At 44.1% G+C, this 25939-nt stretch overlaps 2 protein-coding genes across 2 annotated transcripts in view; both read right to left on the minus strand.

Annotated features, from left to right (window-relative positions):
• Window positions 1-4984: 4984 nt before the first annotated feature.
• ADIRF (adipogenesis regulatory factor) lies at window positions 4985-10625 on the minus strand. Its single transcript, XM_006112407.4, has 3 exons — window positions 10486-10625; window positions 6340-6402; window positions 4985-5189 (listed from the first exon to the last, which is right to left on the minus strand). The coding sequence occupies exons 1-3, from the start codon at window positions 10544-10546 to the stop codon at window positions 5083-5085; spliced, it is 231 nt and encodes a 76-aa protein (XP_006112469.2). The 5' UTR covers window positions 10547-10625; the 3' UTR covers window positions 4985-5082.
• A 4746-nt stretch (window positions 10626-15371) lies between these two features.
• SNCG (synuclein gamma) overlaps window positions 15372-25939 on the minus strand; it is a 29396-nt gene continuing 18828 nt past the window's right edge. The window contains exons 4-5 of the mRNA XM_006112408.4: window positions 16772-16858; window positions 15372-15795 (exon numbers count right to left, since the gene is read on the minus strand). Of these exons, the coding sequence (XP_006112470.1) occupies window positions 15775-15795; window positions 16772-16858 (108 nt within the window). The 3' untranslated portion in view covers window positions 15372-15774. The remainder of the gene's footprint in view (window positions 15796-16771; window positions 16859-25939) is intronic.

Raw genomic sequence — 25939 nt, forward strand, 5'->3', positions numbered from 1 at the left:
GAACACACTCTACAATGGCAAGGCATCTCCCAGGCAGGGTGCACATTGAAAGATGCAAGCAGATGGGCTGGCTGGAACAGAGGGGTATAGGGTGTGGGTGTTTCTAGCCCCTAGCAGGAGGTGCCGGGAGAGCCAGGGCATTGTGTGAAAGAAGCTATTTGCATATATAGTTGCATAACCACACTTAAGTTGCACTTAAGTTGAACTTTGGCATGTGCTGTATCATTGGCCCCTGGGGCTTCCAAAGTTGAGTAACCCTGGTTTAAAGTCTAGTTCCAGAAACAAAACTAAAGAACAAAAATAAGAACTTCAGAGAGGTTACTTTTCAATACTGCTTTTTGTAAATCTCCATGAAGTGCTAAAATAAGACCTTGCCTTCAGTCACCTCTTGCCCAACTTTAAGTGGCATCAGTCTCTAAACAAGTTTGCAACATCTCTAATAGTAACCTTAGTCACAGCAGTTCTTTTAATGGGTGAATTTTGCTTTTTGTAACCTCAGCTGTTCTGATTGTAGCAGATTTGAAATCTTTTATGACCTGGATAATTAGAAAAAAGGGACCAGTGAGGAGACTTGGGTACTTATGCTCCAAATTCCTTAGTACTTTCTTGGGGCAAATGACTAATATCATCCTGTCTTCGTTGTGCTCTGCCGCTGCTGCTTTTGGAGACAGACAAAGCTGTATTGCTCCTGTACTTTTGCACTGTTGAAGTCATGAAGAAAGGTAAAGGAAAGCTGGCCAAGGGCTTATCTATACAGCACAGCTATTGCAAAGTAAGATGGGAGTGAAATAAAACCGCTATTCTGTTAAGTGGGTTAAACTAAGCTACCCAAAGGCGATCTGAGTGTGCAATAATTGTCAACACAGGGAGTTACTGTGTAATAGCTACTTGGGGCTATTCCCAGACAAGCTCTTGTTTGTCAACTGGTCCTGAATCTTTGGGGGGACAAAATACTGCTGTCCTTGGTTCTACACTATCCGCTCCCCCTAGGCCTCCCAGTACCTGGTGGCAGAGTGTATTCCATCAATCCCACGCTATTCTCAAAAATAGATGAGTGGAAGAATTATCTCTCTGGCCTCTTCTCAGGTCCTGTGTTGAGCTGCTTGACTGCCCCCCAAAGATCTAGCCCTGAAATTAGAGCAGTTGGGTTCAGTTGTAGCCAACTTTATGCTACTTCACTAATAGCATTAGAGTGGGAGGCTTATAGAATACTGTGAAATATGTTAAAATGATACATTGACCTGTGGCAAAGAAGCTTTTCAGTGACATGGATACAAACTGAATTATGATAAATGTGGAAAGGAACAGAATGACTTATCAATTTAAACCAGGGGTGGGGAACCTCAGGCCCGGGATCCAGATGCAGTCCCCAACACTCAGCTCCCCCTCTCCCGGCACTGGGGAGCCTACACTGGTGCTCACTCCCTCTGCTGCCCCACTGCCCCATGGGGCTGGAGCACACACAATCTACTAGGCTGGGTGCCCCTAGGCTCTGGTGTGCAAGTGGAATGTGGGAGTGTGTTTGTTTCTCCTTCAGGGGCTATGGTGAGGGGTTTTTCCACTTCTCATTTGTGTGCAGCCCCCCAACTGATATTTCTAGATCAGGACCCCCCCCCATTCAAAAAAGGTTCCCCTCCTCTGATTTAAAGATATGGGTTTGTTTATGGACTGAATCTAGTTGACTTACAGAAGACTTGTGGGAACTGTCACAGGAGTCGCTCTCCCAAGCAGTGTTGCAGTCAGCAACTGGGTACACATCGGGTAGCTATATGGATTTACTGGTGTGCTTAAGTGTAACCTAGGGCTATGTCTACACTAGCGGGTTCTTGCGCAAGAATCCGCAGAGCGTCCACACTGCCCACCCTCTCGTGCAGAAGGCGATTTACACTATGGTGTGGTAAGAGAGGGCCTCTTGTGCAAGTGCTATGCTTTTTTATCAGGCGTAAGCCGTCTTGCGCGGGAGCTCTTGCGCAAGAGGGCAGTGTGGACGCTAGGCAAGAAACCCCTATGGCTAAATGGCCATCAGAGCTTTCTTGCACAAGAGAACGTCCACACTGCCATGGATACTCTTGCACAAAAGCACAGCTCGCACATGGCACTGTGGATGTTTTCTTGTGCAAGACTTCTTGCACAAGAACCTTTTAACAAAATGTTCTTGCGCAAGAAGCCGCCAGTGTAGATATAGCCCAAGAGTATTGTTGTCTCCAAAGTTAAAGGTAATGTATAGTTCTGAGCAGACTGCCTCAGACTTCTCAATTGCTCAGGCACAATCATTCTTCCTAGCTTAACTGGCTCAGGAATAGTTCGGCCTCAGGATGGTGTCACTAGCAGAGCACGGACTGGCGGGGTTTTGACCTCTGCCACTGTCAGCAGTTGTTGCTGAACTCACACCTAGCTTCTAGTTTTGGAAAAATCACATGTAGCCAAGCTTCTCAAGACATTGCTCTTCTCTCCCCCTCACCCCCCCCCCCTTTTTTTTGAGTGCTTGCTCATGTATTCCAATTGTGAGATGGCATTTAATCAGCTAATTGACTAGTCAATGGAATTTCCATTGACTAGTCAATTAGTTGATAAGGGGGGAAAACTGGTCTCAGGAGATGGCACTGCTGTTTAAATGTTAAGAGCCATCAGGCTCTTAATGCATTTAAAAGGCTGAAGCACAGTGGGGGAGGATGGGGATTAGATGGGAGCCAGGAATCAGCTGATTTCCAGCTTGTGCCCGGTCCCTACTGGGCTTCTGACTCCCCGGCCCCCTGTACAGATGGTGCTGGGGTGAACTGGCTTTTAAGCCCGCTCCTCCCAGCACCAGGTCCTGCTCCCCTCCCCCCCTTGCTGCCTCTCTCTGAGGCTGTCTACACTACCGAGTTTTTCTGATCAACCAGGGAACATGTCCGAACAGTTTCTGAGAAAGCAGGTGTGTTCTTTCAGAAGCCCTTGTATTCCTCATTTTATGAGGGAAAAGGACTCTTCCGAAAGAGGAGGTTTTTCCCACATTGGGCCCCATGTAGACAGCTTTTTCAGTGTCTGGCCCAGACTAATGCTTGATTTAGAACTTCTTTGTGTCTCAAACTGTATAAAATAGAGATTATGTTGGTGACTGAGCAAATACTCAGAGGAAAAAGAAAGAGCATGTCTTGATCCCTTTGATTAAGTGGGTATCATTTTCTTTTGTTAACAAACCAGAGGTTTGGTTCTATTCCAGCTTGTTCTTGTTTGTCCAGAAGGTAGCTGCTGAGGAGTGCTTTTACAATCTGTGTTTGCCCTCCTTTCCTCTAGGATCTAGACATCACACCAGGCAACCATGCTTTTGTAACTTCCTGACGGGGTTACTGTGACATAATGTGTTTGGCTGAGGAAGACCAATCAAAAACTTCATCTGTGGAATGCAGATGCCGGCCTCCTGAATACAGTGTATTATGCCAGGAGCATACTGATTGCATTCGTTTACAGTATGTGTCAGGGGTCAGTTCATGGTAATAATTTTAACCTACAAAGTGCTTGAAGGTTTCCATCAGGGTAACCTTGAAGATTGCTGCTGCCTTCATGGTTTTCATCGACTTTTGTGATCAACATTTTTCAAGTTGAGGTTTGCTAAATGTACATTAAATGGGTGGGGTTAGACTGGTGAAGGGTCTGTGGCACTAGAATTCACTTCCCCATGGGGAGACAGCCTAAACTTGATTAGTGTTAGACAGGCCCTAAGGCAGTGCAGTTGAGCTTTTTCTGAGTGAGTGTTTCAGGGCTAGGTAGAAGTTGGAGTTTAAGGGTTATCTCTGTCTTGGGGATGCACTGCTAGAATGGACTATCTGTATATGATTTTGAAGTTAAATGTGTAAATAACGCATCTGATCCTGCTTGCTCCCATTGAAGGCAACAGGGCTGTGTCCAGACTCAGGGGTTTTTTCGAAAAAAGTAGCCTTTTTTCGAAAAAACCTCACCTGCGTCCAGACTCAAGCCGCGTTCTTTCGAAATTAAATTGAAAGAACGCGGCTTTTCTTTCGATGGCGGTAAACCTCATTTCACGAGGAAGAACACCTTCTTTCGAAAGTTCCTCTTTTGAAAGAAGGCGTTCTTCAATGTAAATAGGGCTTCTTCGAAAGAGAGCATACAGACTCACTGGGTGCTTTCTTTCGAAAAAGCAAGCCGCTTTTTCGAAAGTTCAATGTGCAGTCTAGACGCTCTCTTTCGAAAGAGGCTCTTTCGAAAGTATCTTTCGAAAGAGGCTTGCAGTCTAGACATAGCCCAGGAGATATGCCATTGACTCCAATGCCAGTAGGATCAGGCGCTGTGACAGGTGCACAATATAACTATAAATGAGGCAGGCAGTGTTAGAACAGAGAACTATGTACCAAGCAAGATGTTTGTATTTTGTTCCAGACCCTTTCACTGAATTTCTCTGTGGCCTTTCCCAATTCTGCATCTGAGAGACTCATTTAGCCTAGCTGTAAAATGGGTTTACTACTTAGCCTACTCAGTGGTGTTTGGATTCGAGTGAGAGGTTTATAAAACACTGAGTTCCTTTGGTGGAGAGTTCTCTATGATAACTCAGTGTGTTATGGTGATATATTACTTTTCCTTTGCAAAAGAAAGTTTGTTTTTCCTTATTCCCTTATGCATTTTTTAAAAATTTGAGAATAAATGAACTTCTGGCTTGAAATGGCACAATCAGTTAGCTGTAGCTGGAGAAGAAAACCTGAATAGCACAGGTAAACCTTCTGCTGTTCATTATTTGTGATTTTAAATTCTGAAGTATTTAAATTCTTAGGTATATTAACCTAATGTATCATCAACCTTTATATCACTGAATGAGACAGACAATACCTTAGTCATGGCTGAAACTTTCTTGAGTTGTATGGAATGGGAGATTATGAATAGCTCATAAAGGTGGTGGTTTTTTATTGGCGGGGGGGCGGGTTCTAACTATTTGCTGGATGAGCATTCTACATATGGAATTTTTGCATTAAAGCTTAAGCACAGTAAATGATCCAAATCTCAAACAGGTTTCATATTTCAACATAAATTATTGCTGTCTTGCAGCACAAACATTGATTTTATAATCTCTCCTCCTCTTGGCTGAAATGATCATTTCCTAAGGCCACACTTCTTCCCAAGGCCGGATGCTGCTTCTGACGCTTGTCCAGTTGCTTTTTCGACACCTTCTTGAGCCGTCTTGCAAACCTGGTCAATAGCTGGGAAAGATAAGGAAGAAGCTAACATAAAAGCAAGGTCAATACATTCCAATGTATGTTCCATATTTATTGGGGAAGGGGGGAAATGAAAAACCTACTCATGTATCTCTACTGTTAAACAGAATTGTGTACTATTCATTATACAATCTGATTCCTGCTCGCTGCGCTAGATAACCATTTACTTATGCTGCAGAAGGGCTTCTCTCTGCTAGTGCAAGATCATGTCTGGATGGTGGTGGACTGTGTTAGACATTGGGAGACAGGTTGGGCACTGTTGGACAGGCGCCTGGGGTGGCAGGAGCTGCTGTGTGGGATGAGAGGGAAAGCTTGTGCTGGAGCGGTGGGTATTGAGGGGTTGCTAGGTAAGGATGGTGCTAGGTCAGGAGGTGCTGTCGCAGAGTGGCTGGCTGGCTGCCTGCTACTGTGTGTGATGATGGTGTTTCAGGGGCTGCTGGCGCTATGGGTTGATGTGGGGCACTGATGGAAAGGACAGTGGTGTTGGTCAGTGAGGTAAGAAATGAGGGAGTTGCTTTCTCCTGGTCTCTCCCTTCTCTAGCTTGTGTAAGTTCAGCTGCCTGCTGTGAGCAGTTCTTTTGTCCCTGCTGCCTTTTGCACTATTTCTAGCAGTGGGGAGCAGGTCCTGTTGTGGATGGTGAGGGGCATTGGAGGGATTGGGCAGCTGCAGTGTAGCCACAATGGCAAGGAAGGGGATGGCGGCAGCAGCAGGAGCCTGCTATATTTTGACAATGTGGCTACACCCCCACTTTCTGGTGACTTGACTTGGTGTCACAACCAGGGGTGCCGACCGCCTCCACAGTCTCACTGCACCCCAGCCAGAGCCCTCACTGATCAACAACGGTGTACGAACACAATGCTAAATCCCTGAGAGCCACAGAAACAGAGAGAAACTGTAGTATCTGCCAGTCAGTACACGGAGAGATGAGGTGTGAGGCGATCGATTTCTTGGACCAAATTCTGTGCGGGTGAGACAAGCTTACACAAAGCTCTTCAAGTGGAATTGGTCTTCTTTCTCTAGTATCTTGGCACCACAGCGCTTATTTGGGCCTGGGTTTATGGTACTTTTTATTAAGGTGGCTGTGGCTTTCTTGCCTAGTTTTGCCTTCATTGAACGTAATCTAATGTTTCTTACCTTTCTGACCTGCATCTGTAGTCTGGTTCACTACATGTTGGGCAGACTTTCCCAGTGCATTTGCTGTAATTAGGAAAAACAAAGCATTTAACCTGATAGGATTACTAGGGGGCTGTTTCCCCTTCTCACTGTGCTCGCCAGCCCCCTTGGTAGGGGGCAGGCCACCCCAGCTCTCCCTCCAGCCACTGGGGAGGGCTGGGTTGAGGCTGCACCCACCCGGATCTCTTCTCCCTTCCTTCCCTCCCTCGCTCCCTCTCCCCCACCAGCCTGGGTCCCTTCTCCTCCCTCAGACTGCCTGCGGCCCCAACACAGACCTCCTCTCTCCCTCCCCCCCACCAGCCTGGGGCCTTTCTCTGCACCCCCAACTCTAACCTCCCTCCCCCAGTCACGGTGCACGCCAGGCGTAGGTCTAGCCCTGATGAAGGGGGAGGCACAGGGGGGCCTGCCTACCTGCCCCAAGTGGTCCCACCTGCGCTGCTCCCTGTCCCGGCCTTGCCCACAGAGCCCAGGGCTGCCCATCCAGGAGCAGAAGGAAAGGCGCCAACAGGTCTGTGCAGCTCGGGTGCTCTGGCAGCCACTGTAAGTGCAGCTGCTGGGAAGGGGGGAGTCTTCATGGGGGCAGCTGGAGTCTGGGTGGTCGGGCGCTGCACTCCAGCTCCCCAAGAGCCTGCTGCTGGCACATAAGCCTGACTGGGAGCCCCGCTTCTAGCATCTGTCCCTGGGCTGCTGTCCCAAGCACTGAACTTCTACCTCTGGGCTGTCTCAGCTGTGATTTAGGGTCTGCCAGCTACTGATCTTGGCATTGAAAGCCCTGTGGGGCAGGGGTGAAGGAGGGGGGAGTAGAGGCTTGGTTTAGCAATTCCAAGGGGTGAGGGGAAGCAGTGAGGTCAGGCTTGAGCTGGGAGAGGCAAGAATGGAAGAAGGCAGGCGGAATGCAGAGTGACATGATGTCACTTTCGTCCTGCAGGAAAAACTTTTATATATGAGAGACTGAGTGAGAGACCTCTTCTTGCTTTCCATTCGCTCTACATCACCACCCCCATTAAGTGCTTATGACTGTTGGTTCTGGTGCATGTTTTACAGGCTGTAGATCATGGTGGGAGTAGATCAAGGGATTATTAATAGAGAGTAGGCTGAGGCTATGCAGATTGCTGAGGCGTGTCCATAGGAGGTACATAAACTGGCTGGTATGCTGCCAGGGAAGTTTGCTACGTGATTATTTAGTACCAACAGGGCATGTTGAAAACAACGCACAGTCCTGGGGCACCTTTGGGCATGTCTACACTAGGAAATTATTTCAAAATAGCTCCCAAAATACCTATTTTGAAATAGTGCATCCATACTACAGGAAAGCCTCGAAATTAGTCCAAGGCAGGCTCCCTTAATGTGGACATGCTACCTCGACTTAGAGCCCCAGGAAGCATTAGGGAGTGATTGCTTTGACTGACTCTGGGGAATAGTTATTTCGAAATAGCAACAGTGGAGCATCCATGTTAACACTATTTCAAAATAAGTGTTGTTCCTCATGGAAAGCAGGAGTTACTGTGAAATAACCAGCCCCTTATTTCAAAGTAACAGGGTTGGTAATGTGGACGCTCCGCTTGTTTTTTCAGAATAACTCCCCAATGTATACCAGGGCTTACAGACTAACAACTATAGATAAGACAATAAAATGTAGGCTGGGGGATAGAATGATGGGATTAGCAGTAGCATTTAGCTGCACATTGCTATTTCTATGTATCTTATTTATGTATTTACATTTCTTGTGTTGATGTTCTGCCATTTAAGTTATTAACACATCCTCAAAGGGTAAAATAGTCTTTGCAGACCTTTTAAAGGAAGTGTTGTTTCAGGAAGGAAAGAAGGATGGAGGCAGGGCAAAGGGTATTTTTCAAGCAGCAGCTAGGGAAAAAAGAGGTACAAATATAATACCTCCAATGCAGACCACCAAACAGTAATCAGAAATGATGTGGGATTGTCCCTCTAAAAGATTTTTCACATAAAAGATATTCACTTATGAAAACACAGTCTCGGTTTCACAGCATCTGGCTGACTAGCTGTGACCAAGTCATATCAATGACAAGAATTTACCAAACATATGTGGCATTTAGAAACACAGCTGAGTGCATTTTGCTTTTAAAAAGCCAAGTACTTTGTTACAGGAGGGCCTACATCACATTGAGAAAAGGCTCATAAGGCTAACATTTAACATTAAATGGCTTTTACTTCCTTATCTCTTCTGAGCTGAACAAAGATTCATGCAGCAAAAAGGAACAGGGCACTTCAGCCCGAGATCTCTTGTCGGAGCTGCACTGATCTGGCGTTAAATTGTATTGGAAAATTCTGGTCAATGCATCATGATACATAATGTTATGTTCCTGTGGATGTGCCTCATGTAAGGAGGACTGGGCAGAATTCTCAAGATGTTAGCAAATGACTAAAGGCCCCCAAAGTAGCCCCAACTCTTCACCAGATAGGCTCACCCTGTTGGAAACTAACAGATTTGTGTAGGACACCCAGATCTGAAGGTAAGAAACAATGCAAAAGATGACATTTGTACTCTACAGGACAATTTTAGTTTATACTTGCTGTTTCTGTACCTGTATTCAAGCTATGAAAGGAGTATCACATATATTAAGAAAGAAAGTGAACATCATAGCCTGAGTTCTACAGTGAATTTTGAAGTAATATTTGGACAGCTTAAACTGATGCTCTTTAACTGGATTGCTAGAGACTGAGCAATTAAAGAGGCTGGGATATTAGAGTGTAATTGGCAGTGTGTCCAAACTGAGATGTTCAAAATCAGTGTCCCTGGAAACTGGACTCCCCAAGTATGAAAATATCATTTTTAGCATATTAAAATTTGTCCCCATAGGTGTGCAAACACAGACATGCTTAACTTTAAAAACAACAATAAAGCTATTGAAGTCAGATTACTTATGTATTTAAACTACATATGTAAGTATTTGCAGAATGAGCCATGACTTTTATCCAAGAGTGCTGTCTCTGTCTGCTGAAGATCTGCTCTTGCCTTGGAGAGCATGTGACCTCGTGACAAACCACAGAAACTTCAGCAGAGGGTAAATAAATCTACAGCAAAGATATTTTAAGTGGTATAAGAAAGTATAGATAGACTGAATATATTAGCTTACAGAGAAAATAGTATCTTAGTTTGAAATATAAAGCTCTGATGCACAATAATAGTCATAAGAGTTAAAGTTATAGCAATACGTCAAACATTCCCTATGGTAAAAATTTATAAAGATTTTTGTTTACAGAGAAATCTGAAGGCTCTTTGTGAAGAGCAAAACTAAGGTATTATTTATTGTAAATAGTCTATATTTCAGTGAGTGGAGACACTAAAAATTGATTTCCACAAAGCATTGTTGTTTAGTCTGGGTTGCAAACTCACCCACCACAAGTTAAATAAATTTCATTGCTTCAACAGAGGTCAGTTCAGAGAGCAGTGTATGAAACTAGGTTACGCTGTTCACAAATACTGAAGTATTTATAATGTGATCAGAATGAAAAGTAATTTGTTTCTTACAGAATATAAAGTTCTTATTCAACCAACAAAAAGATCTCCTTTGGTCCTTATCCTGCAGTACGGTTTGAGAGGAGCTGCCCGTTGCAGGATTGCTAATCCTGAAGGTGGTAGCCTCCAAATCATGGCTCAGACACTTTAACAGAGAAATGTGTCTAACAGAGCCCATGGTTCTGATTCTGTAGTCACTGCAGTCAATGGCAAAACCATTGCCCTAAGGACCAAACCCTCTGTTCCAGTTTGTCTCTGAACTGAAGACTCCGGTGTCCCGCACTGTCAGTGTTGTAGGTTTTTTTTCTTTTAGAAGTAATAAATAATCAGTCTCAAATAATAAGGGACACTGATTGGCTAATCCTAGCCGTAAAGTGATTGGATTTTTACCATACTATAAAATAAAACACCAAAATATGCTGTTGGGATTAACCAAATTCAGTCCAAACAAAAATGGAGCAAAGACCATATGCGGTGCTCACGTCTAACAATTTACAGTCAAATTCATTCATTTAAAGTCTAGATTTAGACTGGTGTAAGTGAGCAAAAACTGTTCCTTGGTTGGCTGGTTTGTTCAAAACAACAGAGTAAATACAATTAATGTTCCTTACCTGCATTCTGGGCCTCCCCTTCTGCCTGTTGTTGAAAACCCTTGAAGCCCTTCCCGGACATGGTTGCTTTTAAAAGCTTTCAAAAAATCTGCAGTCTAACAAAAGCAAAGCAATTTGCACTACGCTATGCCAGGACTGCTCTAAGTTGTGGTGGTTTTATACATGTGCCAATGCTCCTTCAGATGTCCTCTGGGCAAATTGTTTCAATAGGTGGAGCTGCTTGAAAGGCTTAGCGTTTGTCTATTGAATGAGACCTGACAGTGTGCAGTGACATGATGAATTATTTACTTTTCCCAAAGAGGGTGTATCCACCTATTCTGCATCAGAGGAATGAGTTTTCATAACCTTTGTATTTATCAACATTTCTATACAAATACATTGCACTGTCTCAGCAAAATATACATGTACAATGGAAGAAGGCTGAAATTACTGAAGTGAGCTTTAGAATGGATTCTGTGAGGGCTAGGTTTATATTTCAATGTGTCACTCTTTTCCCATTCTTTTCTTTCATACTTTAGGCACTGTGGTTAACTTCTCCCTCTTGGGAGTTGGCTAAAACACAGAAAAATGTCCCAGAAGATAAGCACTTAGTTACCTTAGCCTTATATTTGGGTGTTCCTTACAACTTGAGAGTTCTAAGGGGCATAGGCCCTAAAGTGAACCTAACAATCTGGTTGTGTCTCTACTTTGATTTCAAAGGCAGAGCGCCATAGGCAGTGTTTCATCTCCCAAGTAGCCTCTAGGTGCCTATGGGTCGTCTTTGAGTACAGGTTACTACATGTGGATGTGAGCATGTGCTAGACTCCATTCTCCTAGAATCAGAGAATTCTTACAAGCAGCATCCATTGGTCTGCATGTGCACCCTGGCCATGCCTTCTTGTGTTTCCAGCCATGCTATGAAGGGTGGAATGAACTGACTGCTGCTCCAGCTCCTATTCTTAAACCATACAAACCAACCTTAATAATAGTAGAAAAGGTTCTATTAGGAAATGCCATAAAGAAACCTACACCTCATCAGGGCTTAACCTTTATTCTTGGCGGTCACTAAGCCACCCTTCAAATCTTTGGCTGTGTTCCATGTCTCTCATATAACTGATGGTTGCAAACTTTGTGGCTATAACCTCAGCCGAACAGGGCTAGTTGGGACCTGTAAAGGCAGAACCATCATATATTCCATAAAAACAGTCGCTTCACAACTACACCCAAAATGCCTCCCCGCCAAGTAGTGTTGGACTTTGGCATGAAGCAATCACATGCATCACTTACCTGTGTTTTTTCTGAAATCACATGCTTCTGAAGAAGAGACTGTACTCCCTCAATCTACATCACACTCTTGCCTTCTACCTACAAGGGACAAAAACGTGTTTGAGAGACATTGAGCTCTCGTGCAGAACCCCACTGACTCTTCCTTTAGGAGAGTGAGGCTCCAAATGGCTGCACCATCTGCATCCTCACACCCACCTCCTACCTGAGTACCACGTGCCAGTCAGCCATAATGGAATGCACCTAGAGGGCACCTCTTGAAGAACCAAAGGCGGCTACTTACCTTGTTGTATCTGGATGGTTGAGGTTTGTAGCTTTTATCTGTATTCTACTGTTCCCCCCTCCTTCCATCTCCCCTCCCCCCAAAGAAAACCCTCCTTCCCCAGTGCTCTCAGGCTTTACTAGGTTGTGGTAGAAACAGAACTGAAGAGGGGTGAGTCCACGCCCCCTTTATGCCTTCAGCTGGCAGCATGCAGTAGGCAAGGACACACAGACATCAACAGCCGCTGGGTGTGAGAAGTCTGATTCCAGGACCACAGAGAGGGCCAGAGCTCAAAACTGCTGGGTACTTGGCTAAGTAAATTCTTCAGGGTTTAGCCAAGGCTTGTCTTCACTAGGCAATGCTTGCCAGCATAGCTAGCTAGAGCGGCCTAGTGTAGGCTCAGTTTATATTTGCACAGGGGAAGGGGAAGCAAAGGGGACAATTGCCCAGGGCCTGGGTGATGCGAAAGGGCCTGGCAGGCCCCACTTACAGCCACCAGCAGTACAGTGGGACCAAGGCAGGTTTTACTGCAACTCCTCTCTCAGAAGGGGCCAGGCACTGTCCCTACAGCCCCAGGGGAAGGGGGAGCTCACTTTTCATGCCAACTCCACACCCAGTGGCCAGGAACTGCAGCCAATCAGAGCTGTGCGGGCCCGTGCCTGTGGGAAGTGGTGTGTGGAGATCCACTGACTCCCTCCCTTCCCCCGAGCTGTGGGGGCCCGTGCCTGTGGGAAGTGGTGTGTGGAGATCCACTGACTCCCTCCCTTCCCCCAAGGGTATGTCAGTCACTTTTGGGAGCCACCCAAGTTAAGCTCTGCCTTCCTCCTTCACGCATCCCAACCCTCTGCCCTAGCCTGGTCTGTGCATTTGGACTAGGGATGTTCCAATGTGTTTAAATAACCAGCTGAAAATTTCAGCAACTATGAGTTTACACAGGTGGCAGCAGGTGACTCCCAGGGAGCTGGTGCGCATGGGGAGCCAACTTTTAAGCCCCATCAGTGCAGTGAGGGAAGAAGGGCAGAGGAGAGACCTGGTCTCCTGAAGAACAGATGGGAGGGCAGAATCTGTGCCTGAAGCACTGATTGGTGGCCAGGACCAGAGCAGCAGCCTGGTCAGGCCCTATTTTTGCTCCATGCCCTCCCTAAGCATCCATGAAGTCGATACTGATGCATTTCAATTATTCTTTAATACATCCAGCACCCATCAGTTGTATGAGGTTTGGCAGAGAGTATTGGCCGGATTCTTCAAATGGTTTGCACACCTACCGTGCCCACTGACTTCACGGGGACTTGTGCGTGCTCAGGCCATAACACCACCATTTCAGGTGTGTCAGAACATACACTGGGGTGAGGAACACAACAGGACTTGTGATTCTCCCTGCTTCACAGTACTGGCCTTCTAATATCATCCCATATGTGAATCTACTTTGACAATCAAGAATTTGAAGCCAACCAGGGTCTAACACGTATGGGATGATGTTAGAAGGCCAGTACTGTGAAGCAAGGAGAATCAAAAGTCCTGTTGTGTTCCTCACCCCAGTGTGTGTGTGTGTGTGTGTGTGTGTGTGTGTGTGTGTGTGTGTTTGAAAACAAAAAACCTCTTTCCTCCTCCTACTGTTTTCACCTAATTGAATTTGCCAGCTTTCCTATGACTGACTTTGTTGTAAAACATTTTGCTGTATGTTCTTTTTACAACAGTAGTTCTTAATGTGTTTGAGTCTCCTCTGTCATTTATCATCGGGATGATTCAACTGACAGTGATTCAGATGATTTACAACAGCAGCAGAACAGTTTTTGTTCCAGTGGCTTGGTGAATATCACAATTACTTAATTTTATTATATACAGACAAATCCTTTAGCTCAAGCTAAAATTTTCAGGTTATGTTGGCTGCAGAATAAACAACAAAGGGCTTGAAATAGGCCCAACGTGCTTTTGCTATTTCTGTCTGAACCCTCTCTCATTCATTTAGGCCTATGTCTATACTCTTCCACATCTTTTGAATGCACCGTTTCGAAATATAATGGGCTTGTTATCCCAACGTCCCTATGAACCTTATTCCATGAGGAGTAAGAGATGTTTCGGGATAATGATTTATTTAGAAATAAGTGCTGTGTAGACTGTGCCAAATTTCAAAATAAATTATTTCAAAATTGACCGGAAATAAGCTACTCAATTTGCATAGCTCAAATTATGTAGCTTATTTTGAGCTATGGGTGCAGTGTAGCCACCCCCTTAGTCTTACATGCAGACATACTGAGCTGTAGCAAGGGTATATGGACAAGGGCAAATCCCCACCCATCTGCACAAGGAAGCGGTTGAGCCATTCTCCATTACCATAGCAACTGTGTTGAGGTAACGGTAAGCCATTAAGTGAGGGTGGTCAGGCCAAGCTTTCAGGCAAGGTGAGCAAGGGTGCCTTGGGCCCCATGCCTTAAGAGCCCCCTACTGCCCAGCACCCAGCCACTCGCTGTCCTCCTTTTGAGCCGCCTGGCCGCGCCACGCAGTGTGCTGCCTTGGGCCCTGCAAGCACATTGGCTGGGCCTGAGGGTAGTGATAGATAGCAACCATCATTCAGCCGCAAAGAAGGGCTAGACCAGAATGGCTCCAAAGGCTCAGTTATTGGTTCAAAACTAGGCTAAACGCAGAGCTGTACAGCATAGAAGTACTGTAGCAGCTCAAAGAGAGCCTATAGGCTAGGCTGTGTGGAGTAAATAGTTCACATTTCCTGAATTAGCATGTATTCCAGTAGAAACCAAGTACCCAAATATTATCTGACTGGATACGTAGAGGTATTATACCTACTGCACCCATGTGCTTGTTTATAGTTAATTATATGGTATGTTTTGGGGTTATCAGAGTGAGTTTCAGAAATATTTACCCCCTCTGAGGATTCCAGACCCTATGATAAAGCACTTTACAAAGGAGGTCAGCGAGATCTACAGGCGAAAGCTCTAAGAACCAATGATTTGTGTGTTACTTTGGAAGGAAACTTATCTGAAATGTTGAACACTCCCCATCCTCCATTCTGGGAGGAATTTCCTGGGAACATTTCAGGCGACACTGATCCACATTTCTAGATGTGATTGCTCAGGATCACAAGCGCTCTTCTCCTTAGTGATTTTACTCTGAATTATTTCAGTCCTCTCACCCTGGCCCATATCAGGAGCACGTTGACGGATTTCAGACCCCCCCCCCCCTCCGTTTCATTGCTGACACAGGGAACAAAGCACTGGATTATTTCTCCTTTTGGTTGAGCACCAAGTGTGCATGTCCGGAGATATTTTCAGCTTAGAAACTCAGATCAAGATCATTATTGTGGAAAAGAACTTTTACGTATAAAAGGGACCAGCAAGACAAAGGAAAAGTAGTTCAAATACTTTTATTTTGTAGTTTAAAAAAATCATTTCCATCATCCCTAGGGATTCCAAGTGCAGGTGCAAATAGAGATAAAACGTTGACCAGTGACTTTAACCACATTATGTTATTTGCTAACAGTCAGAAGGCAGAAGGCTCAAAGAGGGGAAGGTAAAAAGCCACAAAGGAGACAGCGATGGTTAGAGTGGGACAGACCACGGTGAACAGTTGCCCTGTACACAGAGTCTGACATACATCTATTGTATGATATGTTAGTGAGGCACGTGAAAGGCTATAGCGCTGAAAGTAGTTAGCCAATGAGAAGAATGATTTCACTACTGTGGTGTCAACTAAGGTTGCAGTGTGTACTCCTGGAATTCTCTCAGTCACACCTGTAGTCCTGAAACTGATTAATTGCTTTCACTTTCACCCTGCAAGAGAAGCAAAACAAGAGACTAGAGCACTATTTCAAACAGAATGTGGACAACAGGAAGCCACACATTACCAAGATTGAGCCTCACATTAAAAATCTATGAAGAAACCTGCATAAGGCAACAGGGACTGTAGGGCTATGTCTTGGGCTTCTTGCGCTTCTCGCGGCTTCTTGCACCAGAAATATGCAATTGAGGCTAAGCGTGGAATATCGCTGCACCTTATTTGCATACCTAATGAGCCGTCATTTTGCAGAAGAATCTCTTGTGCCAGAAGGACCTGTCTACACTACCCCTTCTTGTGCCAAAAAAAACCCTCTTGCGCAATGCCATTATTCCTGAAAATAATAGTTGTAACAGCATTGCACAAGAGGGTTTTTCTTGTGCAAGAAGTGGCAGTGTAGACAGCTCCTCTGGCACAAGAGCCTATTCTGCAAAATGGCGGCTCATTAGGTATGCAAATGAGGCTCAGTGATATTCCACGCTTAGCCTCATTTGCATATTTCTCAGGCAAGAACCTGCCAGTGTAGGTGATTCAGCAGGTTAGTAAGTTCCCCTTTCCCATTCTATTAGAATGTACGTTCTATTCTCGCTCAAGTTCCCAGTGAAATTTAGCTTGCTGAGTCGTAGCCTAATCTCCAGTTGAGTTTGTCATAAACTGCTGAATCATGCAGCCCTGAGCCAGAGACCCCTGAACAAAGCAGAGGGAGCTTTGTGCCGCAGCACAGAGGGGTGCTGGTAGAATGGTGGGTGTCGGGAAGACCCAGAAATGGAACTCCTGCAGGCAAGGTCAGAGATTCATTGGTAGACACTCTGAAGGAGGCTTGCCAAGCACTTGTGTCCTGTGCTTCGCTGAGATCACATGAGTCTTTCATTTCCATGAGAACAAAAAGGTTCATGGCGTGCATGCAAGAGACTGAGAGAAAAACCCTGGACCAGGGATTCTAGGGTTAGGTGGTTTGTGTCTGGGCTTTACCTCTCCAGTAGCTTTTATGTCTTCTGCTGGGGGCTCTTCTTCTGCAGCAGCTGGTTCTGCAGGGTGCTCTGGGTGAGAGAGCTCCTCCTGCAGGATATACACAATGCATTTATCCTTCTTGCAACATGGTGTATCAACCACTTAATTGTAAAGAGGCTACTCAAACAAATGTTGCAAATCTTCCATCTGGAGAAAGTAACAGTCTGAACAATCATAAAATCATAGAGCACTGGAATTGGAAGGGACCTCAAGAGGTCATCAAGTCCAGTCCCCTGCCCTCAAGGCCTAGACCATCCCTGACCGATCTCTATCTAACCTGCTCTTAAACGTCTCCAGAGATGGAGATTCCACAACTTCCCTATGCAACTTATTCCAGTGTTTAACCACCCTGACAGTTAGGAAGTTTGTCCTAATGTCCAACCTAAGCCTCCCTTGCTGCAGTTTAAGCCCATTGCTTCTTGTCCTATCCTCAGAGGCCAAGGAGAACAATTTTTCCTCCCTCCTCCTTGTGACACCCTTTTAGATACCTGAAAACAGCTATCATGTCTCCTCTTTTCTTAACGAAACCAAGCCCCATTTCTTTCCATCTTCCCTCATAGCTCACGTTCTCTAGACCTTTAATCATTCTTGTTGCTCTTCTCTGGATCTTTTCCAATTTCTCCACATCTTTCTTGAAATGTGGTGCCCAGAACTGGACATGATACGTCTCGACTACATCCCTCTGTTGGCAGAGGGATGTAAATGAGGCACTGCGAAAGTACAAATGAAGCGGGGATTTAAATATTCTGAGCTTCATTTGCATAATTGCATCATGGCGCTCTTTCGAACAAGCGCCATTTCAAAAGTAAAACTGCGGTCTAGACACGGTTCTTTTGAAAATGGCAGGCTTTTTTGAAAGATCCTGTACTCCTCAAAAAATGAGGCACTTTCAAAGTGCCTCATTTACATCCCTCTGTCAACAGAAGGATATAGTCTAGACATACCCCAATTGAGGCCTAAGCAGCACAGAGTACAGCAGAAGAATGACTTCTCTTGTCTGGCTCTCAACACTCCTGTTATTGCATCCCAGAATCATGTTTGCTTTTTTTTGGAACAGCATCACACTATTGACTCATATTTAGCTTGTGGTCCACTATGGCCCCTAGATCCCTTTCTGCAGGACTCCTTTCTAAACAGTCGCTTCCCATTCTGTATGTGTGACTGATTGTTCCTTTCTAAGTGGAGCACTTTGCATTTGTCCTTATTAAACTTCATCCTGTTTACCTCAGACCATTTCTCCAGTTTGTCCAGATCATTTTGAATTATGACCCTATCCTCCAAAGCACTTGCAACCCCTCCCAGCTTCATATCATCTGCAAAATTAATAATCATATTCTCTATGCCAATATCAAAATCATTGATGAAAATATTGAACAGACCTGGTCCCAAAACAGACTCCTGCAGAATCCCACTTGTTATCCCGTTCCAGCAGGATTGGGAACCATTAATAACTACTCTCTGAGAATGGTTATCTGGCAGTTATGCACCCACCTTATAGTAGCCACATCTAAGTTGTATTTGCCTGGTTTATTGATAAGAAAATGATGTGAGACCATATCAAATGCCTTACTGAAGTCTAGGTATACCACGTCCACTGCTTCTCCCTTATACACAAGACTTGTTATCCTATCAAAGAAAGCTATCAGATTGGTTTGACATGATTTGTTCTTTACAAATCCATGCTGGCTGTTACCTATCACCTTATTATCTTTCAGGTGTTTGCAAATGGATTCCTTAGTTATCCATTATCTTTCCTGACACAGAAGTTAAACTGACTGGTCTATAGTTTCCTGGGTTGTTCTTATTTCCCTTTTTATACATGGACCTTATATTTTATAGATGGACACTATAGTCTTCTGGAATCTCTCCCGTCTTCCATGATTTTCCAAAGATGATAGCTAAAGACTCAGATACCTACTCTATCAGCTCGTTGAGTATTCTAGGATGCATTTCATCAGCCCCTGATGACTTGCAGACATCTAACTTTTCTAAGTGATTTTTAATTTGTTCTTTTTCATTTTATCTTCTAAACCTACCGTATTCCCACTAGCAGGGCTCGACAAACTATGTAATCTACTCGCCCGTGGTGAGTAGATTACAACCCAGAAGAGCCGGGTTTGGGTGATCTGCGCATGCGCAGAACGATCTGCACATGTGCAGATCTCCGGACAGCGCGGCTGGTGAGCAAGGCTCACCGCGGCTCGGCTAGCCCTGCCCACTAGTATTTACTATGTTAGGCATTCCTTCATCAGTCTTCTTGGTGAATACCAAAACAAAGAAGTCATTAAGCATCTCTGCCATTTCTATGTTTCCTGTTACTGTTTCTCCCTCCTCACTGAGCAATGGGCCTACCCTGTCCTTGGTCTTCCTCTTCCTTCTAATATATTTGTAGAATGTCTTCTTGTTTCTCTTTATGTTGTAGCTAGTTTGAGCTCATTTTGTGCCTTTGCATACCTGTATTGTTTGCTTATATTCATCCTTTGTAATTTGTCCTAGCTTTCACTTTTGATAGGATTCCTTTTTGATTTTGAGATCATGCAAGATCTCCTGGTTAAGCCAAGGCAGTCTTTTGCCATACTTTCTATCTTTCCTTGTTATTTTGGAATAACATTAGTTATTCCAAAATATCACTGCTGTGTAGATATACACACAGTGTTAAGTACTGAAGTTATTAAGTCCCCTGGCACCTGCCATAGGACATGTCCATAACTTCTTATAACATTTTGCAACACATACAGCACTGCAACGATTTTCCCTCCAATATTTGCTGGTTGTCTGTATTGCGCTATGAGCTGTGATGATTACTGTGATGCCTATGCTGAGTAAACCCCGGATTCCAATGGCATCCTGCTGTGCGGAAGACAGAGTTCAATTTCTTAAACTCCACCAACTCGCAGGGGCTGGGAGAGGTAGAAAGGTCTCATTGGTCTGTCCCCATCACACAAGAGCAGCATTTCCTAGCTGAGGCGGCAGTGGTGTTGTCAGCAAATAACAAAGGCCACAGGGAATCTCATCTAGTCAGCCTCAGCTGTGAATTTGTTGGCCCACTGCCATTACTCTTGAGATTAGGGAAAGCCCTCCAGTTAAAGAGACCATCTGTGGTTCCCTGCACTGATGAACTTGGCATGTGAAAAGGCGAGTGACACATGCTAGATGATAATCAAGGAACTGGCACCATTATGTGTGTCTCCCAATGAAAAGAGGACAATAAAAAAACTCCTGGAAAAGTATGTGCTGGAGCCTTGCTGCTGTAAAGTGGCCTAGTTCAGATGACTTTTGTGGAACTACAGCTGCAGATCTGATCTCAGTAGTTGTAAAGTGTCAAATAGAGGCTAAACTTAAGATCCCCAACTGGATGCATGTGGGCAGATCTGATTGCAGCACTGGGATCTGGGTAGTTATAGCTACACAGCGGCATTATTTTGGAATAACTAACGTTATTCTGAAATAACGAAGATCGTGTCTATACAGCAAGCCGTTATTTTGAAATAATGGCGAGTTGAAGGACTTCTTACTCTGACTTCTGTAATCCTCATTCACGAGGAGTAAGGGAAATCGAAGGAAGAGTGTTCTCCCTTCAACTTCCTGCTGTGTAGACAGCACCAAAAGCCAAGTTAAGATATTTTGACTTCAGCTGTGCAATTGACGTAGCTGAAGCTGCGCAGCTTAATTTGACTTTAGCTCTGCTGTATAGACGTGCCCTGTTTGTAAAGCAATTGGCATGTGTTTGGCACCTTATAAAAATAAACAGCAGTACAATTTATAACTAAACAATGTACAACAAAGAGTATAAATAGCCGGTAACTGTATTTTCAGTGTTTCGTGCTATTTAAGAAGTGTTTTGGGCCAGTATTTTCTTCCCTTTCTTGCCTACTTGTAGTTGCATCGAGTGCATTGCTTCAGTCATACCATTTGTTACTTTCTTTGTGTTACAGAATATCAGCTGCAGTAGTCAGGGCACCCCATGTGTGGCCTCTAGGGGATTAGCAGAATCCATGCTGATTAGTGGAAGTGAAGTAATGGCCCTGGAGACAGGCCAGAAGCGGAACCTGCTGCCTAGCATCAGAGAAACAAACTGAGAAGCCATGTGTGCGAGTGTGTGAACAAGCAGGAAGGGCAGTTCACTGTAGTCAGAAACCTATCTGGTAGGGGGCTCAGAGCTCTGCCCTCCTCTTTAAGACGGCTGGAGCTTTTTGACTCTACAAATAATGTAAACAAATAAAAAAGCGGTTCCTGCCAGGAGCTTTTTGCAGGAAACCATGGCTGTGTGTGACAACTGGAGGTAAGAATCCGCATTCATCTCTTTTCCTGACCCTTCAAAATGTGCTTTTAGCTAGACTCCATCAAAGAGTAATGTAACTGCCTCATCAATCTATTTTTTGAATGGACAGGAAACAAGTTTCTTGAGAATATTTCTAAACTGACGTGGCAGGAACCAACACAATTACAGGATGCACTAGCATCAGAGTGTGTTCAGGTTTTCACCTCACTGTCTTCTTCCCATTTAACTTCCCTCCAGTTCCCTGTCCAGGATACAAAACATTGGACAAGACAGGGCTGCAGGCTGGCATTTGTTGGCTTGGAGTTAAGGCTGAAAGCTGATAAACGTAATTTAAGGTTCTTTTTTTAAGTAGGCAATGTGCCTTACAGAGGCGCTCACACAGATCTAAGAACATAAAAATGGCCATGCTGAGTCAGACTAAAGGTCTATCCAGCCAACTACCCTGTCTGCCGACAGTGGCCAATGCCAGGTGTCCCAGAGGGAGTGAATCGAACAGGTAATGATCAAGCGATCTCTCTCCTGACATCCATCTCCGTCCTCTGACAAACAGAGGCTGGGGACACCATTCCTTACCCATACTAGCTAATAGCCATTAATGGACTTAACTGCCATGAATTTATTTAGTTCTCTTTTAAACCCTGTTATAGTCCTAGCCTTCACAGCCTCCTCAGGCAAGGAGTTCCACAGATTGACTATGCGCTGTGTGAAGAAAAACTTCCTTTTATTTGTTTTAAACCTGCTGCCCATTAATTTCATTTGGTGGCCCCTGGTTCTTATATTATGGGAACAAGTAAATAACTTTTCCTTATTCACTTTCTCCACACCACTCATGATTTTATATACCTGTGTCATATCCCCCTTTAGTCTCCTTTTCCAAGCTGAAAAGTCCAAGTCTCTTTAATCTCTCCTCATATGGGACCCACTCCAAACCCCTAATCATTTTAGTTGCCCTTCTATGAACCTTTTCTAATGCCAGTATATCTTTTTTGAGATGAGGAGACCACATCTGTACACAGTATTCCAGATGTGAGCGTACCATGGATTTATATAAGGGCAATAAGATATTCTCTGTCTTATTCTCTATCCCTTTTTTAATGATTTCTAACATCCCGTTTGCTTTTTTGACTGCTGCTGCACATTGCATGGACATCTTCAGAGAACTATCCACGATGACTCCAAGATCTCTTTCCTGATTAGTTGTAGCTAAATTAGTCCCCATCATATTGTACGTATAGTTGGGGTTATTTTTTCCAATGTGCATTACTTGACATTTATCCACATTAAATTTAATTTGCCATTTTGTTTCCCAGTCACTTAGTTTGGTGAGATCTTTTTGAAATTCTTCACAGTCTGCTTTGGTCTTATCTAACTTGAGCAGTTTAGTATCATCTGCAAACGTTGCCACCTCACTGCTCACCCCTTTCTCTAGATCATTCATGAATACGTTGAATAGGATTGGTCCTAGGATTGGACCCTTGGGATTTATCACCTACAAAGGACAGATCAAGTTTGGGAATCTCCCTAACATCCTCAGCTGTGAAGACTGAAGCAAAGAATTCATTTAGTTTCTCTGCAATGACTTAATCATCTTTAAGTGCTCCTTTTGTATCTTGATTATCCAGGGGCCCCACTGGTTGTTTAGCAGGATTCCTGCTTCTGATGTTCTTAAAAAACATTTTGTTATTGCCTTTTGAGTTTTTGGCTAGCTGTTCTTCAAACTCCTTTTTGGCTTTTCTTATGACATTTTTACACTTAATTTGGCAGTGTTTATGCTCCTTTCTATTTACCTCACTAGCATTTGACTTCCACTTTTTAAAAGATGTCTTTTTATCTCTCACTGCTTCTTGTACACAGTTGTTAAGCCACGGTGGCTCTTTTTTAGTTCTTCTACTATGTTTTTTAATTTGGGGTATACATTTAAGTTGGGCCTCTATTATGGTGTCTTTGAAAAGTATCCATGCAGCTTGCAGGGATTTTACTTTAATCACTGTACCTTTTAATTTCTGTTTAACTAACCTCCTCACTTTTGCATAGTTCCCCTTTTATTAAATTAAATGCCACAGTGTTGGGCTGCTGAGGATATCCTCCGCCACAGGATAGCCCCCACTCTGCTGCTGGGCTTCTGCCTGCATTCTCTCCTACAGCTACCTAGGTTATTGATAGTTAAATCAGGAAGTTTTGATTAAAACCTTTAAACTAAACTATAAAGACTAGCAAGTGTACCTTGGCCTCTTCCCACTCCCTTTCCCAACTCCTTCTCAAAACTCCCTGTTTGCTGCTTCTGTTTGCAAAGCTCCCTGGTTGCTGACTCTCTGCTTTATAAAGCCCTGGCCTTCCTGATAGCCCCACCCCCTGACTAAGGCTCAGCCAATTAACAGAGGCTTCTAGATTTCAAACCTTTAGAAGCTCACAGCTTCCAACTGCCGGCCACAGCACATGCTCCTTCAAACAAACAAACAAACAAAACAGACAAACACAAGCTCAGCACACAGCAAGTAATCCCCAAAGAGCTAGCAGCTGATGGCTATCAATCCTAGTTAGACCCCACACTTGCTGTGTGACACTGGGCAAGAGGTGTAGAGTAAAATCCTGCCTCTGTTTAAGGCAATGAGGCTGTGTCTACACTGGGCCACTTATTCCGGAAAATCAGCCGCTTTTCCGGAATAAGCTACGAGCTGTCTACACTGGCCCTTGAATTTCCGGAAAAGCAACGATGCTCTACTGTACAAAATCAGCCGCTATTCCGGAAAAACTATTCTGCTCCCGCTCGGGCATAAGTCCTTATTCCAGAACACTGTTCCGGAAAAGGGCCAGTGTAGACAGCCCAGTAGTCTTTTCCGGAAAAAAGCCCCGATCGCGAAAATGACCATCGGGGCTCTTTTCCGGAAAAGTGCGTCTACATTGGCCACAGACACTTTTCCGGAAAAAGGGCTTTTCCGGAAAAGCAGCCTGCCAATGTAGACGCTCCTTTTCCGGAAAAACTGAAAACGGAATAGTATTCCGTTTTAAGCAGTTCCGGAAATTCATGCCAGTGTAGAGACAGCCTGAGAGTTTTGCCCTTGATTTCAGTGCAGCCAGGATTTCATGCCATGTTAAATGGGAATAATAATACATCCCCACTGCACAATAGTGTTGCAATGATTACTTAGCTCATGTTTACACAGCACTTTATACCTTAAATGCTAAGGGGGAGGGTAATGTATTTTAAATCATATACTTTGTTAATTTTAGGCAACTTTCATTTAAAGATTTCAAAGCCTGTTATAAAAAATAAATCTCCCTCATGTGACATAGGAAATGGGAAAACTGAGGCACACACACTTATGCAAAGTCATAGAGCAAGCCTGCGGCTGAATTAAGAAAAGAAACAAGATCTCCCAACTCTGTTCTCAGCTTTCTGGCCATAAGATTGTTCTTTCCATCACTGTGTGTGTGTGTGTGTGTGTGTGTCACTTACGTCCACACTGCAAATGAGTTCTTTTGGAAAAAAAATCAAAAGAATGGAGGGTTTTTTCCAACATTGGTAAACATCTTTCTACGAGGAAGACGCCTTTTTCCAAAAGAGCTCTTTTGGAAAAAGCCGTGTGTGGATAGGGAAGAGAGAGTTCTTTCACAAGGAGGAAAGAGTTAAAAAGCACAGGTGCCCTGATGGCCATTCCATCCAGAGTAATCACAGCTGAAATGCGAGATAGTGTCCACATTGAACGGACGCTATCTTTCGAAAAAGCAGATCACTTTTTCAATGTGCTTTGGCAGTGTGGACACTCTCTTTAGGAAGAAGTGTTTTTGGAAGATCTCTTCTGGAAAAGCTTCTTCCAAAAGAAGCCTGCAGTCTAGACATAGCCTCTCAAGTGAGCAAGAGAAAGATTTGCCAGAGGACAAGGCTAATTGAATGAAGGCTTTGCAGCTCTAGATTGGCTCCAATACCCTCAATAGGCCTTTTACCTGTACCTCTCTGGTGCCCTGACAATGCAGCTCCAATGGAGTCAAAATGCCGAGATTTTCCTTGCTGGAGGAGACGCCACAGAAAAGCTAATGAAACCCCTCTGCCTTTTAGGCATATTCCCTATGGAATGTTTGAAGGGAGAATATACATCCCTTGCAGCCCTTGCCTAAGGGACATACAAAAAACAGTGAAACAATGTCCTGTTGTCAATATCATTTACATTTCATTGTGACTGGTAAAGAGACAGATTTTATCATGTATCACCAGAAGGTGTTTCCATTAATTGAATCATCAGTTTGGTTCAAGTGGCAAATAATAAAGTTCAGAGATTTTCTCCTTTGTTTCTCCCTGTTTCTCAAGAGCAGTAACAAAACATTTACATTCATATTTAAGGGAGATTTTTCATCCATTTTAAAATGTGTCATTTTCATAGAAGGCATTTATTTTACAAATGAGTTTAACGTTATTTATTTCGTGTTTGGAATTGTATGTAGCAGAGTCCTTGGTAGCAGTGCTTGTGCCACACAGTGGTGGGACCTCTGCTGGACAACTGGTTGCAAGTAAAGGAATAAAGGCGCACAAGTGTTATGCTACCTCACGATGGCTTTGAATGGGAGGAAGAACACTTGCTGGCTGTTGACTCAAATCTCTTTGGTCAGTAGAGTGAAGACCTGCTTTGGAACCCCTTGGGAATCATAGCTGTTGTAATTCAGGGGACATGGATGTGCAGGAAGTACCTACTGAATATTCTTAAGATCTCAGAACTTGTATTCAAGCATTAGAAGAACTCCAGTGTCATCTTGATGTGTGTGTGTCAAATGTCCTTTGCACGGCAAAGGTGGTAAAGTCTGATTCAGATACAATTAGAATTTCCTGCTGTCTTTATGGTTCTTTTTACTAT

This window comes from Pelodiscus sinensis, chromosome 8 (assembly GCF_049634645.1).
Source record: "Pelodiscus sinensis isolate JC-2024 chromosome 8, ASM4963464v1, whole genome shotgun sequence".
NCBI classification, from domain to species: Eukaryota; Metazoa; Chordata; order Testudines; family Trionychidae; genus Pelodiscus; species Pelodiscus sinensis.

Bases quoted from the DNA above. Each gene is read 5' to 3' on its own strand.
- ADIRF (XM_006112407.4), bottom strand. From the start codon at position 10,546: ATGTCCGGGAAGGGCTTCAAGGGTTTTCAACAACAGGCAGAAGGGGAG. The intron at 6,403-10,485 runs GTAAGGAACATT...TCCTAATTACAG, and splicing joins AGGGGAGGCCCAGAATGCAG to CAAATGCACTGGGAAAGTCT. The intron at 5,190-6,339 runs GTAAGAAACATT...TATCTTTCCCAG, and splicing joins TACAGATGCAGGTCAGAAAG to CTATTGACCAGGTTTGCAAG.